Raw genomic sequence first — 18,417 nt, forward strand, 5'->3', positions numbered from 1 at the left:
AATATGGCAAAATATCCAGGAACAGAGGCTTTTCGATATATATCCCTTATTATGAATATGTAGTCTATCATACAGCTCTTTTTATGAAATGGGGAATATAATAAATGTACAGTAAGACTGCTCTATTTTTGTCTGCTACTAAGAATTAGGAAAATACAGAATGCAGAATAGCATAAATCAGCACTAAAATAGTCAATTTACTAATTTTAAAAGGCAAACCATATATACAATTTCACATTTTGGTCAAATTAGAATAAATCAGAAACACATCAGTGACATCTGATTTTATGTCCAAAATTTGAAAAAATACGAATCACCTCAAGTTAAAAATCCATCAAGGATCACTGTTTCAAAGTTGATTGGTCAAATGAAATGCAAACCATGTTTACACCATTGCAACAGATGAATTGCTTTGGTTGTTAAACAGAAATACCTGCCATCCTTTGTCCGGATTAATCCCGCATTGTGGGAGATCTTCTGTGCATGAAGTGTGACAAAATGTATTTGAGAGATTCTATACTATCCCAGATGTGAAGCTAAAGAACACAGTCAGTAAATTATAATTGGTCTCAATTCTAATTCATCTCTCAATTGGTATGAAATACATGGCTATAAGTGTGTGTCATTACTGTTTCAAATAACAGACTATCTGGAAAGGAGAGTGAAATTATGAGCCAGGGGTTGGCAACCTTTTTCTGTAAAGGTTCAGACAGTAAATACTTCAGTTTTGTAGGTTATACGGTCTCTGTCCTAACTACTCAACTCTGATGCCGTAGTATAACAGTCACAGAAGATACGTGAACAGGCATGGCTATGTTCCAACAAAACTTTATAAAAACAAGCAGCAGGTCAAACCTGGCTTGTAGGCTGCAGAAACACAACGGCTGCAGTCTCAGCTCCCACCTACCTCTCTGCACTAGTATATTTACCAGAGCACTGAATTCTTTGTAAAATGGCACAATATTCAAAAGGTGAAATGAGAACATCACTTTTACTACTCCTAACAAAATAAGTTGAAGGAAAAAGTAAAAAAGACAAATTCTTAAGTTGAAACTTAAGAGAGTCACTCTTTACAACAAATACATGCTGATTCTAGAAGTTAGGTACACATAGTAGCCTGAAGAACTTACATACTGTGAGAAGCAATCACATAAAATTTAGCATTCTCTTTACCATTTTTTCTCCGGGATGGGACGAGGCACAGCATTGACACGACAAGGAAAGTTGGGTTGACCTGACAGATTTCGGCCGAGTATTGTACCAACAAGATTTAGAGGAAGGATAACAAAAAAACAGATGCAACAAACGGCCACCTGTAATTTAAATTAAAATGTTTGTAATTACTCAAAGAACAATACCATTTAAAAAGGACACTTAAAAATTTAAACACAGTTGGACCACAGAAGAAAATGTTTAAGTTCAATATGGGTTAAAATTGTGCAGAATATATACTAATGGAAATAGGAAACGAATGGGCTTTAAAATATTAGAATTGAACTAAATACCAGTTGAACTGTTTCTTATTTGTTGTAGCTCCCAATTTTTCCTAGTTTTTCACACCGTCCTTGGTATAATTCTTTTTCCTCTCCTTTCACTTTCAGCTGTCATGCTTTTAACACATCCTTTATCTTTTATCATTATAACTACCTCCTTTACTTGACTACCCTTCACTGAGCTCCTAATAGGCACAAGGACCTTTACATATGTTATTTCTCTACTTTACAGATGAAGAAAATGAGACTTAGGTTAAGTAAACTTCTATGATCACACGGTTAGTAGGTTGCCAAACTAAGATTTTAATTCAGATTTGCCTGTCTCAGATCTGTCTGCTCATTTCTAGTCTACACTGCCCTAGGATATTTTTTTGTTTGTTTGTTTGTTTTTTGTCTTTTTGTTGTTGTTGTTGCTATTTCTTGGGCCGCTCCTGCAGCATATGGAGGTTCCCAGGCTAGGGGTTGAATCGGAGCTGTAGCCACCGGCCTACGCCAGAGCCACAGCAACGCGGGATCCGAGCTGTGTCTGCAACCTACACCACAGCTCACGGCAACGCCGGATCGTTAACCCACTGAGCAAGGGCAGGGACCGAACCCGCAACGTCATGGTTCCTAGTCGGATTTGTTAACCACTGCGCCACGACGGGAACTCCTGCCCTAGGATCTTAAAAATAGAATATCACCATATATGTATACATGCGTTATTACTAAAATAATATGGGTACTTTCCCATCAATTAATAATTCAAAGTCTAGGAGTTCCCATGGTGGCATAGCAGAAACTACTCCGACTAGGAACCATGAGGTTGTGGGTTCGATCCCTGGCCTTGCTCAGTGGGTTAAGAATCCAACACTGCTGTGAGCTATGGTATAGGTCGCAGATGCAGCTCGGATCTGGTGTTGCTGTGCTGTGGTGTAGGCTGGCAGCTGTAGCTCTGATTGGACCCCAGCCTGGCAACGTCCATATGCTGTGAGTGCAGCCCTAAAAAAGCAAAAAAAAAAAATTCAAAGTCTAAAGTCACAGGGAAGACCATACAGAGATTCTAGAAACAAAGTGGTTATAAGAAAGTATTTATTTTTGTGATTTTTTTTTTCTTTATGGAAATCTGCATATTCAAAATGACACACTCAAGCTCTTTTCCAGCCAGCATCTGGCTAGGATTATTTCACTCTGAACTTCTAAAACTAGAATAGGATTGAATCACCTCTATGATCTGTTTCAATTATACATTTTGGGGTTCTACTAAATCAAAAGTAAAAGTGAGAGAAAAGCGGAATGAAAATTGTGAAGAAACAGAGAAATGAAGAGGTGTTGGGTAGAAAATCCACAGTAATTACATGAAAAAGAAAGAATCTATTTTGAAGCAACATTAGTGAAAACTCTTCATCTTCGTTATATCTTTATGTGTGCTTGTGTGTGTTTAAACAAGCCAAAGAGTATTATCATCTTCCTTTCAGATAAAACTTATACAAATGTATTAGAGTTAAGAGAGTTCGGGAATTCCATTTTAAAGCTCGGACTTAGGAACACAAGTCATTGCTGTCTCACTTCAGACCTGTTAGTAATATGACTTTTTGCTCATTTTATGTGAGAAATATTTAACAAGAATATGTGAAACATAAAAAAATGTTTTAAAGGTATTTTAGGAGTTCCCGTGTGGCTCAGCAGGTTAAGAACTAGACTAGTATCCATGAGGATGAGGGTGGATCCCTGGCCTCACTCAAATGGGTTAAGGATCTTGTGTTGCTATGGCTGTGGTGTAGGCCAGCAGCTGCAGCTCTGATTTGACCCCCATGCTGCAGGTACGGCCGTAAAAAGGAAAAAAAAAAAAAAAAAAAAAAAACTGTAGGGAAAAAAAGATATTTTAAATACTAGAATATACTGTGATTTATACATGCCTCATATCTGGGGGGGGTTGAATTCTCTCAATTTTTGTTATTACTGATTGCTTTCTTAATTATTATTTTGCTATCACTAAGCATATAAAACTCATAAATATCAACATACTATAATAGAGACATATGTATTTTCTCCTTAATTTACCGAAACTCTGATTTCAAATAAGAATTGAAGAGAAGTGGAATAACACGGTCTAGCAAGGTGGTTTTCAAACTGTTCCAAAGACCCCTCATATTTGCTGAAGAGTTTCAGGAATTTCACAAGTTTTTGATATGAATTATCCTTTTACAAATATACAGACTCAAGTTAGTTCAATGCCAAATATTAATAACTGGAGATACCATAATCAGGTTAACTCACTTTCATACAAACCTCAGAATAAAGTTTCTCCTACTATCTCTGTATATACATTTGGACTCTTGTAAATGCATCACTGATTAGGAAGGCTGGTAATGCCACACTGTTTTTTGTCCTCCGCCCCACACCCACACCGACCCAGTCTTAGCCTGCACATGCTTGCTCACTAAAAGCTTTACACGCAAATGCACTACAGCACATGCGTGTCCCAAACAATTAAGTGGCAGGTGAAGGGAGGGAATACCTTGTCTTATGTGCTCATTCAGAGCATAAAAAATAATAAAGGAAGTTATAAGCAGTCTCATCAAGACCTTATCAACTGTTTAGCATGTGTTTAATTTTTTTCCCCTTTTCTTTTTTTTTAATACATGATAAAAAATGTGTGCTGTTTGTTAGCAACTGTTAGTGACGGAACTGTGAAACCAATTTCCTACTCCTTTTATGTCCAAGTTCTGGATGAGTTTACTTGAAGAATACTCTGAGACTGCAAGGTAAGCTGTTCAAAACAAAACAAAACAAAACAAAACAAAACAAAAAGTCACATGGAACTAAATCATCCGTGAGGTTAGGATTTTTCTCAATACTGATCTTCTACCAAATAAACTGGTTTCTGAAGAATGTTATCCATACCCCTTGATATTAGATCTGCATTCACCTCAACCTTATTGGTCTCATTAAATTTAGAATGCTGAAATACTGAATTTGCAAAATTTATTTATACTAACAGTCATGCTTATATCTGTTTTCTTTCTTGGGCTTCTGCATTAAGCTTTCATTCAAAATGAAATTTAGCAACTAAGTGTTAAAAACCCATTAGTCTAATACACTGAAGAAAACCCCAGAACTCAAAATAATCAAGGGCCCTCCCCCAGGAGTCTCCTAGCTGTAGTTCATGAACCAATATAGAGTGAAAACATAGACAGGAGAAGGAATATCTCACTCCAGGTTGAGGGTCTCCCCTAGGTACCAAAAGAACAAATTAGACACAAGTGCTCACTGCTTAATACCCTAAAGATGTACCGATTGGTCAACTAGTCTCAATCTCAGTCACAACCAAGAATGCGACTATTATGCTATCTTTGTTTCCAGGCTAGCCTTTTAAGGAAATTTGTGGTAAAGCAGAATCAAAAGGGAAAAGGTAGCTTAGGATGAGCTATTTTTGGAATGCTAAAGGATATACATTTTACTGAAGGTGATAGTATAATTGCTTACAGGTAAGGTGAATCTCAGAAAATATATCATCTTGTCAGCCATTATGTTTAGGCATTTTCTTGACACTTGCTCAGAGTAGACAATTTTTATCATTCCTTTTCTACCTCATAGATTGTGCCTTTATGTCTATATAAAAATTATTTAGTTTCAATTTAAGCATTTTGACAATAATCAATCCAAAAATCAGGACACTGCCAACTCAAACACAAACGCTTAAAAGAAGCCTATTTATTTTACAAATATTTTCAACATGCTAATAAATAACTCCTCATTCTGTTTCTTGGGCAATTTCAATACTGTAACAGAAGCAACACTGATAACAGAAGCAACACTAAATTTGAAGTTAAAAACTTATGCTATAAAGCTAGCATTATCCTGGTATCAAAACCAGAAAAAAGACATAAGAAAATTACAAACCAATATTTCTTATAAATATAGACACACAACAACAAATTTCAGCAAATGGAATCTAGCAACATATAAAATAATACATCATAGGAAATTGAGGTTTATCAAAGAAATGTAAGACTGGTTTAAGACTCAAAAATCAATCAGTGCAATTCATGATATTATCAGACTAAAAAAAGAAAAATCATAGATCTCGAAAGATGCAGAAAAAGTTATTGCAAGATTCAACTTCCCTTCACAAAAAACAAACAAAAAAACAATTCAACAAACTGGAACAGAGGGAAATGTCATTAACATGATGAAGGGCATCTACAAAAAACTATAGGTAACATTTCTTGATGGCACAAGACTGAATACTTTCCCCCTAAGACTGGAAACAAGACAAGAAGTCTGCTCTCACCTCTTCTATTCAACACTGTATGGAGGTTCTAGCCAGTGCAATAAGGCAAGAAAAAGAAATAAAAGCATATAGATCAGAAAGGTAGAAGTAAAACCATCTTTATTCTCAGACAATATGATAATCTACGTAAAAAATCTTCAGGAATCTTCAAAATAAGAAATTACAATAAGTGAGTAAAAGTTGCAGGATGCAAAGCCAACATGCAAAAATAGTTCTTCCATACACTAGCGACCAAAAAAATCAAACTTATTAATCTAAGAATACCATTTATAAATAGCATGAACTTTATGAAATACTTAGGGGTAATTCCAATAAAAACTATACAAAACCTAAACACTAAAATCTATAAAACATTACAAAGGTAAAGATACCTACATAAGGCAAGAGATATACTGTGCTTATTACTAAAAGACTCAATATTGTTAAGATGTGAATTCTTCCCAAATTGATCCATAGATTTAATGCAATTCTAATCAAAATCCCAGGGATTTTTTTTTTTTTTGTAGAAACTGACAAGCCAATTCTAAATTTCACATGGAAATGCAAAAACACCTAAAAAATCCAAAACAACTTTAACAAATAACTGATTTCCAGACTTATTATAAAGCTACAGTAATCAAAACAGTGTGATACTGGCATAAAATAACCACACAAATCAATCGATGCCACAGAAAAAGTCCATATATATATATATAGTCAACTGATTATTAATAAAAGTTATAAGGCAATTTAGTGGAGAATGGGTAGTATTTTCAACAGACAGTGCTAGAATAAGCAGCCACAAGCAAAACAAAACAAAACTCCTCGACCCTTAAGTCACATGACATATAAAATTAACTAAAAATGGATCATAGACCTATATTTAAGAGCTAAAACCATGAATGACTTATATAAAGACATAGTGATCTGATGATTAAATTGAATAAGTGCATGAAACCAGAGCAGAGACTGGTAATGTGGAATGATTAAGACAGCATCTAAAACGATCTCAACTGACTGAAATGATGTGCCAGTCTAAAATGATGAATTACAATAAGGACAGGTACCTTTGCATACCATTCTGAAGTTTATAAAGCACTTTCATACCTCTATCTCATCTGGTTTTCAGAAGAACCCAAAAAGATAGAGACCGTGGTATGCAGTATCCTCATTTTACCAAGCAAAAAACTAGGACTCATAGGATTTCGCTTAAAAAAGTCACATTTTCTTTGTTGCTGATAGTGGTGATTTGTTTCAGTTTTTTTTTGTTTGTTTGTTTTTTCCCTTTCCTTTCTTAAAACAAGACAGATAAATAGGCACAGGATGAAGCTCTGAGCATTGCAATTTTTAAAATTCCCAAGTGATTCTAATGTGCATCCAAGGCTGAGAACCATGGAGTTTGAGACTATATAACCATTTCATAATATCAACAAGTCAAATAATTTTAAATACAAATTTAGGTAGTTAAAACACTTAACAGAGAACCAGGTCAAATATTTATTTCAAGTTCTCACATTTCATGTTCTAAAGAAGTTCTGATATTATTGAAACAAGAAACAAAAAAATGTCAGACCACACACCTGATTAAAGCTTGAGGGCAGTGAAATGCCCTTCACTCAGTATACAAGTTAGAATGCAAATTAAGACCATGATATTGTAGGAGGCTGCTAAGCACCAAGAGCCAGTCTTTTATACACCAAAAATCAATATTATAAACCATCTCTGGCTCAGCACAGAGTTTGATACTATATTCAAATAATTAGTAATTATTAAATTATCTAAAGGCAAAGCACAGTGAATATTTAACATTTAAAACTGCATTTACAGGAGTTCCGTCGTGGCTCAGCGGTTAACGAATCCAACAAGGAACCATCGATCCCTGGCCTCACTCAGTGGGTTAAGAATCCGGTGTTGCCGTGAGCTGTGGCGGAGGTCGCAGACGTGGCTCGGATCCCAAGTTGCTGTGGCTGTGGCGTCGGCTGGCAGCTACAACTCCAACTGGACCCCTAGCCTGGGAACCTCCATATACCTCGGGAGTGGCCCTAGAAATGGTAAAAAGACAAAAAAACCCAAAAAACAAAAAAAACACTGCATTTACAAAGCGGTAAAATTTAAAATTTTAGTGAAATAAAACAACCCTGTAATATAATTTTCACCACATCAAATTCAAAACTTTATAATGAAAATTATAACAGAATCAGAATTTTAATTTTTAAAGCACTATGAAAATAATTAATTCAGCAGATCCTCTTTAAGAAGTAATTTAACTCCCTCTATATATTTTCTGATGGCCGGGAACTACTATGAGGCAATTTCTTATCCAGTCCTGAATGTAATTAATTACTTTACCCTTTCCTAACCATTTCAGTTACTTTGGCTTGTAGGAAAAAAAAAAGGCAAAAAACCAACTTTCAATTTGAAGCAATTTTCAAAATATTCCTGAAGAAAAAGCATTAAAGACTTAGTAAAAATGTATATGCAAGATGTCTTTGAAAAACCTGGACTGAAAAACAACCAATCATGTGGAATTTCTGTGAAACCATTCAATTACTCCCATGCGAGAGAAGAAAGCTAAAATAAGATTAAAATTCAGGGGTTCCCGTCATGGTGCAGCGGAAACGAATCCGACTAGGAACCATGAGGTTGTGGGTTTGATCCCTGGCCTCGCTCAGTGGCTTAAGGATCCGGGGTGGCCGTGAGCTGTGGTGTAGGTCACAGATGTGGCCCGGGTCCCGAGTTGCTGTGGCTGTGGCGTAGGCCGGCAGCTACAGCTCCGACTGGACCCCTAGCCTGGGAACCTCCATATGCCGTGAATTCGGCCCTAAAAGGGCAAACAGACAAAAAACAAACAAACAAAAAGATTAAAATCCAGATGGAGGAGTGCTATAGATATTGGCGTGGCGCAGTGGTTAACGAATCCGACTAGGAACCATGAGGTTGCGGGTTTGGTCCCTGCCCTTGCTCAGTGGGTTAACGATCTGGCGTTGCCGTGAGCTGTGGTGTAGGTTGCAGACGCGGCTCGGATCCCGCGTTGCTGTGGCTCTGGCGTAGGCCGGTGGCTACAGCTCCGATTCAACCCCTAGCCTGGGAACCTCCATATGCCGCAGGAGCGGCCCAAGAAATAGCAACAACAACAACAAAAGACAAAAAAAAAAAAAAAAAAAAATCCAGGTGGAGATATATGAGTTTAAGCTATAGTTCTGCCATTAACTATCCATGTGACCTTAACCAAGGTGTATCGTCTTTCTGAAAAGCAGTAACCACCTTGCAACTTGAATATGTGTGTACATGTGTGTGCACGTTTGCAGAAGTGTACATTATGACTGAAGTCTACTCCAGGCCTAAACTTCTATTTCTAGTAAAAAGGTAACAACAGGAAGAATTTAGAGACTGTGGGTTAACTCTGTAAAGCAGCAGTATTTCTGGGTTTTAGTTTTAATATATTTAAATAATATAAAACATTTCAAAGTCAGTGGTAACAGGTAAGATGTGAGATAGAATTTTAATATCTATAGCAACACGTATTATTGATATTAATATGTTTTAATAAGGTTCTAAAAATAGTACACTGTTGCCCAAAAAAAGTTACAGAGAATCTCTGCTTCCCATCACTGCACTCACCCATCACCTTAAAACACCCATGTGTCTTGTATGTCATCATTCTTCCTTTCAAATATACTTACCAGTTTCTCCCATCCTTAATAAAAAAGCACAATATTCTCTTTTGCTGACTTTAAAAGTTGGTTTTCACTTTACTGGTTGACAGAATCAAGAAAAAAATTGCTTTGCCTAACTTGCCAGGACTGAGGGGGACGGGCTGCAAATACCAAAACTCCTAGTTGAGAGGTACTTGAGAGAGAGAGAGCAGGCCTCTTATTAGAACGCCTATACTCTTGCAGTTTAAAAGTAAGATTCAAGCAACTTACCATTGTTCCAAAGGGAATGGCTCTTGAAGCATGGTAATAAATGGCTATAAAATTGATGAAGAAGGCAGTGCCACACACCATAGCTGGGATGAGGAACGCGCCAATGAACATCTGCTTTATCCATCTCCTTCCTAAAAGGAAAGGGAAACTGCGACAGTCAGAGACAGGTAGACAGGAAGACATATATCAATGTTTCAAGGAGGTTATTTGTACCAAATTGTTTAAAAATTTAATGTTAAGATCTTAAATCTTAACATCCTAATAACTGCCTTAAACAACAGGTTAATGGAGACCAGTCTAGCTACTCCATATAAATGGAAACAGCTTTTGAAGTGTCTGCACTGAAAAAGAACGATGAACTGTGGTAAAATACGCTGGTGTTTTGTCCTTATTGGCCACTGAACCACTAAACATTGGTAACCCCCTCAATCTTTCTGGGCTACAAGCTGACCCAGAGAGGTGTTTTCAAACTATTACTTGGAGTTCTGGAGCTTCTAGAAGATGCCCATGAAGTCACTGGTGAAGGAAGGGCCCTGGTCCCCTGGCCCTATTCAACTACAACAAGTCCATTTTCAACAGTTTTACACACTGTCATTACATGTGTGCTCATTTGGAAAGAGGGTTACACTGCTTTAAACGAAAGAACAAAAAAAGTAAAAAAACAAAAACAAACAAAAACTTTGGGTTTAACATTCCCTAAATTTACTCTTAGCTCTCTAAAACATAATTATAAACATACATTTAAACTCATTTCTGTTTCAAAAAGAAAGACAAAATTTGTTTCATAAGTTTTCTCTCAGCAAGTAGAACTAAAGATTAAGTTTTACTACTTCTTTGAACCCCCTTTTTTGAAAATTTTTTTTGCGGCTTCTTTTTAGGGCCACACCTGCGGCATATGTAAGTTCCCAGGCTAGGAGTACAATCAGAGCTGCAGCTGCTGGCCTACATCACAGCAACACCAGATCCAAGCAGCGTCTATGACCTACACTGCGGCTCATGGCAACGCCAGATCCTTAACCCACTGAGCAGGGCCAGGGATTGAACCCACATCCTCATGGGTTTGTTAATCAGGTTTGTTATCACTGAGCCACAACGGGAATTCCCTCTTAGATCCTCTTTGTATTGCCAAAATTCTATACAGTGAGGAGCTATTATTTATCTAATCCAAGGAAGAAAATTTTAAATTACGTAATCAAAATTTTAAATCATGTTCCTAAGGACCGGGAGCACAACAAGGAGCTATCTTTTCTGTATCGTTCCAATTTTAGTATATGTGCTGCCGAAGCGAGCACGGAGCTATCTTTTCTAACACAGCAGAGGACACAAGCCAGCATGCCTCCAAAGAAGCACCTCCACACTGCTTAGGAACAGAAGGCACAGACTTAACATGGGATCACTGTCAAAATTCAGCCTCACAACCATAAATGGTAGGGACCCAAATAGAAAGTGCTATAAGAAAAATATGCAATAACCTAACTTTTGTTTTCTTTTATATAAAGCTCTTTTTAAACATTTGACTCAGAATTACTACCCCATGTCTTGATATTCCTCCAGAAAAACAACTTGGTTCTGAACTTTTCTTCGATTTAATTTCTCTCTCAGGTAAGTTTCAAGAACACCTCCTTTCTAAACTAATACTCAACAGGTGAACAAAACCACAAGAAGAACTTATTATTAAAGTTATTATTTCTGCTATTAAATTTCGACTCCATTCTCTTTTCTTGCACTTTGCACTGTCCTCTCAGATTCAGACACATGTTAATAAATCGTGTATTCAATTCAATTTTCTCTTTTTCCCTTTCCATCCAACAGTAAAAAAGAATCCCACGCACACTCCACTGGATACTATTAGTAGCCCAGGCATGTGCATTGTAGGCTTCCTACTGTTCCTCCACACCCTGGAGACTCTGGTCTTTAATTGGGTCTAGAGCATTCGCGGTGCCCTGAGGACAGAGTGAAGTCCCTGGGTTTCACCATGGTTCAAATCCTGAGATAACTGTGAAAAATTCTTGATTCTCTGGGTTGACCTATATTCACCTTGTTTTTAGGGATCACTCAGACAAAACACTAGGATATGACTGACCTACTCAGTGAACTATCAAATCAGAAAATAATCCTTAGATTATATTTGGTAAATTCTGATACTCTTAGGCTTACATCTAAACTCTGTCTACTCTCAAGGATAAGTAAAGTTAAGTTTGTTTGGGGGTTCTTAACATGTAATCAGACTAAAAGCAAATTTATGTCCAAGTATGAATAAATCTGTTTTGAATATTCTTTTTCTGCTGTGGAGACTTTTCTGGAGACCATAAACTGTACAATTCTTAGCCTAACTAGTTTTCAGGTCAAATTCAATGTAGGAGTCGCCTTAGGCATCCTTATTTCCTCAGGATGGAAGACCTGCATGCTAAGACTCATTTCCCTCATCTAGGGGTAGAATAGAGACACTGAAGAGCTAACTAAAATAGTCAGAAATCCTGAGTTCCCGTCATGGCTCAGCGTAAATGAATCTGACTAGCATCCATGAGGACGCAGGTTCAATCCCTGGCCTCTCAGTGGGTTAAGGATCTGGCGTTGCTGTGTAGGATGGCAGGTGCAGCTCTGATTGAACCCTTAGCCTGGGAACTTCCATGCGCTGCCCTAAAAAGACAAAATAAATAAATAAATAAAAATAAAAATAAAAATAGTCAGGAAATCACAATGATACTCCCTCAGGCAATGTAAAGAATGACCGCTGCTGAAGGTACAGAGCACATTAAGTCTGGTAGGACCAATAAAAAAAAGCCATGGTAAACCAGGATATCCTGGGGGAATTTTATTTATTTATTTTTCATTTATTTTTATTTTTTATTTTTTTGCTTTTCAGGGCCGCACCCGCAGTATATGGAGGTTCCCAAGCTAGGGGTGGAATCAAAGCTGTAGCAGCCGGCCTACACCAGAGCCACAGCAACACGGGATCTGAGCCGCGTCTGTGACCTACACCACAGCTCACAGCAACGCTGGATCCTTAACCCACTGATGGAGGCCAGGGATCAAACCTGCAACCTCATGGTTCCTAGTTATATTCGTTTCCACTGTGCCACAGTGGGAACTCCCTGGGGGAATTTTAAATGATCCTATGCTCTGAGCTCCTACAGCCTACATGTCTGGTCTACTAAAAGAAGGCAGGATCCCCTAATGCTGACATTAGGAAATCTCTATCCCTGGGCATATAATTTTAAGGTCTTTCAACAAACCTTCACGTATAAACTGAAATGTGCAAACCTGCAAATCTATTACTTTTAGCACTTTTCTGACCCCAAACAATTACAGGAAAAACAAAGGAACTTAAAGACTCTGAATGCCATCACAGAATCACCAAGGAGCAGTACTATCCACGTATACGCCATCATTTCCAGCTCACAACAGTAAAGAAGAAAGCGGGTATTTAAGATGAAGCTCTCTTATCAGCAAAAGATTGTGAGAGATAATCTTTGCACAGGGTCCTCTGACAAGTATTTAAGAGCCAACAGAAATAAACAGCTTTCTTTCCTATTCTCCTTCCACTGCCCAGACATTTATCCATAAACCATGAAACACGCCTTCATACTCAGCTATAAGCTAGGCACTCCACGTGGAAGCCTCCGTGGAGCATTACTAGGGAACTAGGCACCTCAAAGCAAAACAAATCATTAACTTAAATATATTTTCTCCCGTATGTTCCTCAGGGCTAACTTCACAGTGGACAATGGAGATAATCTATTAATGATTCGTAATTTCAGGAAATACATACAATGCAAGAATCCCATAAAAACAAGTTAGAAAACATAACAGGTTTGGTAGAGATCATGTTAAGAGGGACCACAAAGGATTGTACAATGGCTGTACTGCCCGTTTTAAATCCCATGTACCTCACAGTGAAGTATTAACATCTACAATTAAAAAGGCAAAGTAATAACTCAGAAGTTACCTCCTTGTCTAGCATACAGACTTCCTCCAAAATAACCATTCACTGGAGATGTAGCAGCATAGACAAATATGGCTGTACTGAGCATTGACCCCCTCCTAAAAAGGCAAAACAACACACATGATAAACTAAAACCAACAATTTAAAGAAAATATCATACAGTATATCACATTGACATTAGTTTAATTTCAAAGATAAATTTAACAGAAACACAAAAATATCTTCCTGTACTGCAAAGGACCTCAAAAGGCTGCCTAGCGAATGAATTTCTAGTTAAAACCGCACTTAAGTAACAGGCTGATCCTAATTTTTTTTAAATATGAAGTTAAATTTCATAATATGCTCTAAACGAATATTTCACATTTCCTTGGCAAACATATTAGAAGCTGGCACTGAAATTGTTTTGCAACCCTGTGAACCAATCACATCATATGGAAAAAGACATTCATCTGTTAAGAAAATTAGAATATTCCCCTTCATAATTCAATTTAGCTGCTTAAAATTCTTGCCTGCTGATACAAATAAAATGTAGGTACTATAACCCGTATTAGTGCTATTACTTTAAATGGTATAATACTGAGACTTTTCCTAGTTAGTTCCTTATGCTGTTAAAAATGTTTTTAAAAAGCTATAGGTCCACAAACCAACATTAACTCAGATTGGAGTTTCTGCTGTGGCTCAGTGGAAATGAACCGGACTCGTATTCATAAGGATGTGGATTCAATCCTTGGCCTTGCCAAATAGTACTGACAAGAACTGCCACGGGGAGTTCCCACTGTGGCTCAGTGGTAATGAACCCGACTAGTATCTGTGAGGACGCAGGTTTGATCCCTGGCTCTGCTCAGTGGGTTAAGGATCCGGCATTGCCACAAGCTGCAGTATAGGTCAAAGATGAGGCATCAGATCTGAATCGCTGTGGCTGTAGTGTAGGCTGGTAGCTGTAGCTCTGATTCGACCAGACGCAAGTATGAGCTTAAGTTACAGTTCTAAAAATCAGACATACCCTTGCATCTCTGTTCACGAACACTTTATGGACATTTTCCACCCCAAATAAATCATTTTCATCTACATTGAAAAATCTGCGGAGTAGCGACTGTCCTCCTTTGTTCAGCTCTCCAAGACTGTGGGGTGGGGTGGTTATCTAAGCAGCTGCATCACCTACACTTGCCATTTGACCCTCGCAAGCATCAGTGCAGCAGCTGTTATTTTACCAGATTTACCCATCCCTTCTCAAACACCACGCCTTCTCCAAATAAAAGCAAAAAGGGCGGGAGGCAGGGAGAATCATGGCTTCTCAAGGGTTAAACACAGTAACTGGCAATCCACACTGATGCTGATCCTCTACCTACCTAAATATTTTTTCTTCCCTGATTGCTATGATCATCATTGAGGCAAAGTAATTTTCACATATTACATTATGTGCCTTTTCTCTTCTAGAATCCTTTAGATCCCTACTCTAGAGTGAGTCTTTTTTTTTTTTTTTTTTTTTTTTTTTTTTGTCTTTTGTCTTTTTGTTGTTGTTGTTGTTGTTGTTGTTGCTATTTCTTAGGCCGCTCCCGCAGCATATGGAGGTTCCCAGGCTAGGGGTTGAATCGGAGCTGTAGCCACCGGCCTACGCCAGAGCCACAGCAACGCGAGATCCAAGCCGCGTCTGCAACCTACACCACAGCTCACGGCAACGCCGGATCGTTAACCCACTGAGCAAGGGGCAGGGACCAAACCCGCAACCTCATGGTTCCTAGTCGGATTCGTTAACCACTGCGCCACGACGGGAACTCCCTAGAGTGAGTCTTAATGGATTTTATGTGTAAGGCCTTCACTGTTTCAACACTTTGCATTTTTATTATCTCTATATTCATTTCCATAGCCTAGAAAATTAAGACACAAGTTCTGGGGTAAGAGTGCCTAGGTTCAAATCCCAGCTTACTAATACTTCTTACTATAAGCTGTGTGATCTTACTCAAATTATTTAACCTTCTTGAGCTTTACTTTCTCATCTGTGGGGTGGAGATAATAATAGTCCCTTCACAGGGCTGATGCGAGGATTAAATGAGCTAATGAGCATAAAGCTCCTAACATGGAAACGCAATAATGTTAGTCACTTTGATATCCTAATAATACTCATAGCTGTAGTACTTATCATGTAAGTGATTAAGTATGTTTACTTCAAACAAGCACAACATAGAACAATCATCGATAATAACGACAGACTGAAATAACAATGCATGACTTGCCTGCTAATACCATCTATTAGATGAGGCTTCTTATTTCTAAAAGCTGACAGTCTATAGGCAGACAAGGTTGGCATTAAAAAATGAATCACTAACATCTGAGAAGGAACAAAGCAAAAACTTGGATTCCGGGGGAGGTTACCCACTATGAACTCAAAAGACTGTGTCTATACAGTCTGAAAATTCCATAGTGATGAATTTAATCCCGTGTTTAACGTAAAGCATGACTTCTTGGAAGGTTTGAAATGCTTTTCTTGAATTTGTTATTTAGCTCATCTGAAATATATCCCAAAATAAGAACTCCCCAACGGAACACTGAAGTCTGGGTTTTGGTCAAGTATTTTATAGCTTATATGGTAAGTAAATTACAAAGGTTATATTAAAGAAAAACAACAGCAACTACAGAGAAATAACTTTGTTGATCACGTCAGTGCAACAAGCACTGACTGAGTACCTTCCACACACAAAGTTCTTTAGGTACTTTGAGAATTCACGGATTAAGACCCAGTCCTTGCTCTCAAGCTTACTGACCAGTGGAAGAAACAGCAACTTAATACAGTTAAATATTTAATATACAACTTAAAGAGCTGTTCTTTCAGCAACAATTTACTGCTTGACTACCAAATGCCAGGCATACCTAAGCAAGAATGCATCATAAACTGAAATACAGGTATGAAATGTAACCCAAGACAAGTGTCATTCTAACTGAGGACTTTATGGGGTGGCATCTACACCTCAGCTCAGAGAGTGTTGGCTTTGTTGAGGTCATAATTCTGTGAGCACCAGGTTTTAGGGCTACTCAACAGGGACTTGAGATCTTGGTGAATGTACAACTTTTTCTTATAATTCAGTGGCCTCACATCAAGAATTTCTTGTGGGAGTTCCCGTCGTGGCGCAGTGGTTAACGAATCCGACTAGGAACCATGAGGTTTCGGGTTCGGTCCCTGCCCTTGCTCAGTGGGTTAACGATCCGGCATTGCCGTGAGCTGTGGTGTAGGTTGCAGACGCGGCTCGGATCCCGAGTTGCTGTGGCTCTGGCGTAGGCCGGTGGCTACAGCTCCGATTGGACCCCTAGCCTGGGAACCTCCATATGCCGCGGGAGCGGCCCAAGAAATAGCAACAACAAAAAAGACAAAAAGACAAAAAAAAAAAAAAAAAAAAAAAAAAAAGAATTTCTTGTAACTGGTTTCGGTCTTCAAAGAAAAAACATACCAGAAGCCTTGTAAAGATAGGATAATAAGTCATCCAATTATTTTTCTAAACTTACATGCCTTTTCCACCACTCTTTTCCCTGTTATTTACAATGCTTTCTTCTGGAGGCAAATGTGAAATACTAATTCAGTAAATGTGTTCTCCTTGTGCTTCTTATGCAGATCTAATTGGATCTTCAGCTTTCAAAAAAGTGCCTATTCACTCTGTCAAACAGCTCTAAACTGTAAGTAACTCTGCTCATACCTCTAATGGAATATAATCTTTTTAACAAACCAAAATGTTCACCAAGGCTAGCAATTTTAAGATATAACAGAAAAATCTACTTATAGCTAAAGAATACTGTTCATTCATGTGTTTGCAATAAAGACATTTATGCTATTTAAATTCTACGACAATTGAAATCAGCAAACGTTTAATTATGATTGACTTAAAAGGTTCCGATGATTAAAACTACTCAAGAATAACAAAAAAGTAATAATAAAGTTAAGCACACAAACTTACTCCGTATACAAATCTTCTATCATTGCAACAATAATAACAATGAGAGACACAGCGAATATCTGACAACCAGAACCAATGAGGGAGGAAAATATCAGTGGGTGACTTGATGGTCTAAATACATCTCCATGCACCTGCTTCCATCCATACTCATCTCCTAGGTCTCTATCCTATATACATACATATGTAGAGAGAAAAGAATTCAGAATGAAATTAAAATACATAAAATAGGTAAAACATTACAACCACAGTTACACATTCCCTCCCTTCAGACTTATAACTATTTCAAGGGTTTCAAAATATCAAGAAAAGAAATTTCAAATTTAAAATAACCTCTGCCATAATAATGTATAATGTTAAAATATTGTGATTTTACTAAGGCTCAAGAAGGTGGCTCCTGGTTGTACTCAGAGAATCTCAAAGAATGGAAAAAGAAAAGGTCTAGGCACCCAAAGAAATGGTCAGATTGGGAGAAGAGCACGCTGGCTCTCCGGACGCTACTTTCAGACACGACTCTAGCCATTTACATCATGACTATGGCTCATATATGACCAGAGGCAAAATGGAGAGCAAAAAAGATTAAAACCAGTACTAGATGCCCTATGAATAGAAATGTCCCTAACGGCTTGGAACCTAAGAAAATATATGAGAAATATAGCAAACAGTTAAATATTATTTAACTGCCACAGCATTTTTAAAAAAAGGATTCAATTTTGCCTTTTCAATCTGAGTAAGCAAGTATCTAAAATATGTTTCTTAAGAACTATCAGTCCCTCAAGATAATCTTTTTTGGGGGGCAGGGTGGTGCAGTTCTGGTCAGCCACGTTTAAGAGGCACCAGATAGTTCATCTGTCCC

General features: G+C 37.8%; 1 protein-coding gene across 1 annotated transcript in view; it reads right to left on the minus strand.

Annotated features, from left to right (window-relative positions):
- TM9SF3 (transmembrane 9 superfamily member 3) overlaps positions 1-18,417 on the minus strand; it is a 67,994-nt gene that overhangs the window by 18,074 nt on the left and 31,503 nt on the right. The window contains exons 7-10 of the mRNA XM_005671366.3: positions 17,565-17,731; positions 13,624-13,718; positions 9,675-9,805; positions 1,174-1,313 (exon numbers count right to left, since the gene is read on the minus strand). Of these exons, the coding sequence (XP_005671423.1) occupies positions 1,174-1,313; positions 9,675-9,805; positions 13,624-13,718; positions 17,565-17,731 (533 nt within the window). The remainder of the gene's footprint in view (positions 1-1,173; positions 1,314-9,674; positions 9,806-13,623; positions 13,719-17,564; positions 17,732-18,417) is intronic.

This window comes from Sus scrofa, chromosome 14 (genome assembly GCF_054392235.1).
Source record: "Sus scrofa isolate SSC_HxYL_T2T_F1_AM1 chromosome 14, Sscrofa_HxYL_maternal_Yorkshire_Landrace_v2.0, whole genome shotgun sequence".
Taxonomy (NCBI): domain Eukaryota; kingdom Metazoa; phylum Chordata; class Mammalia; order Artiodactyla; family Suidae; genus Sus; species Sus scrofa.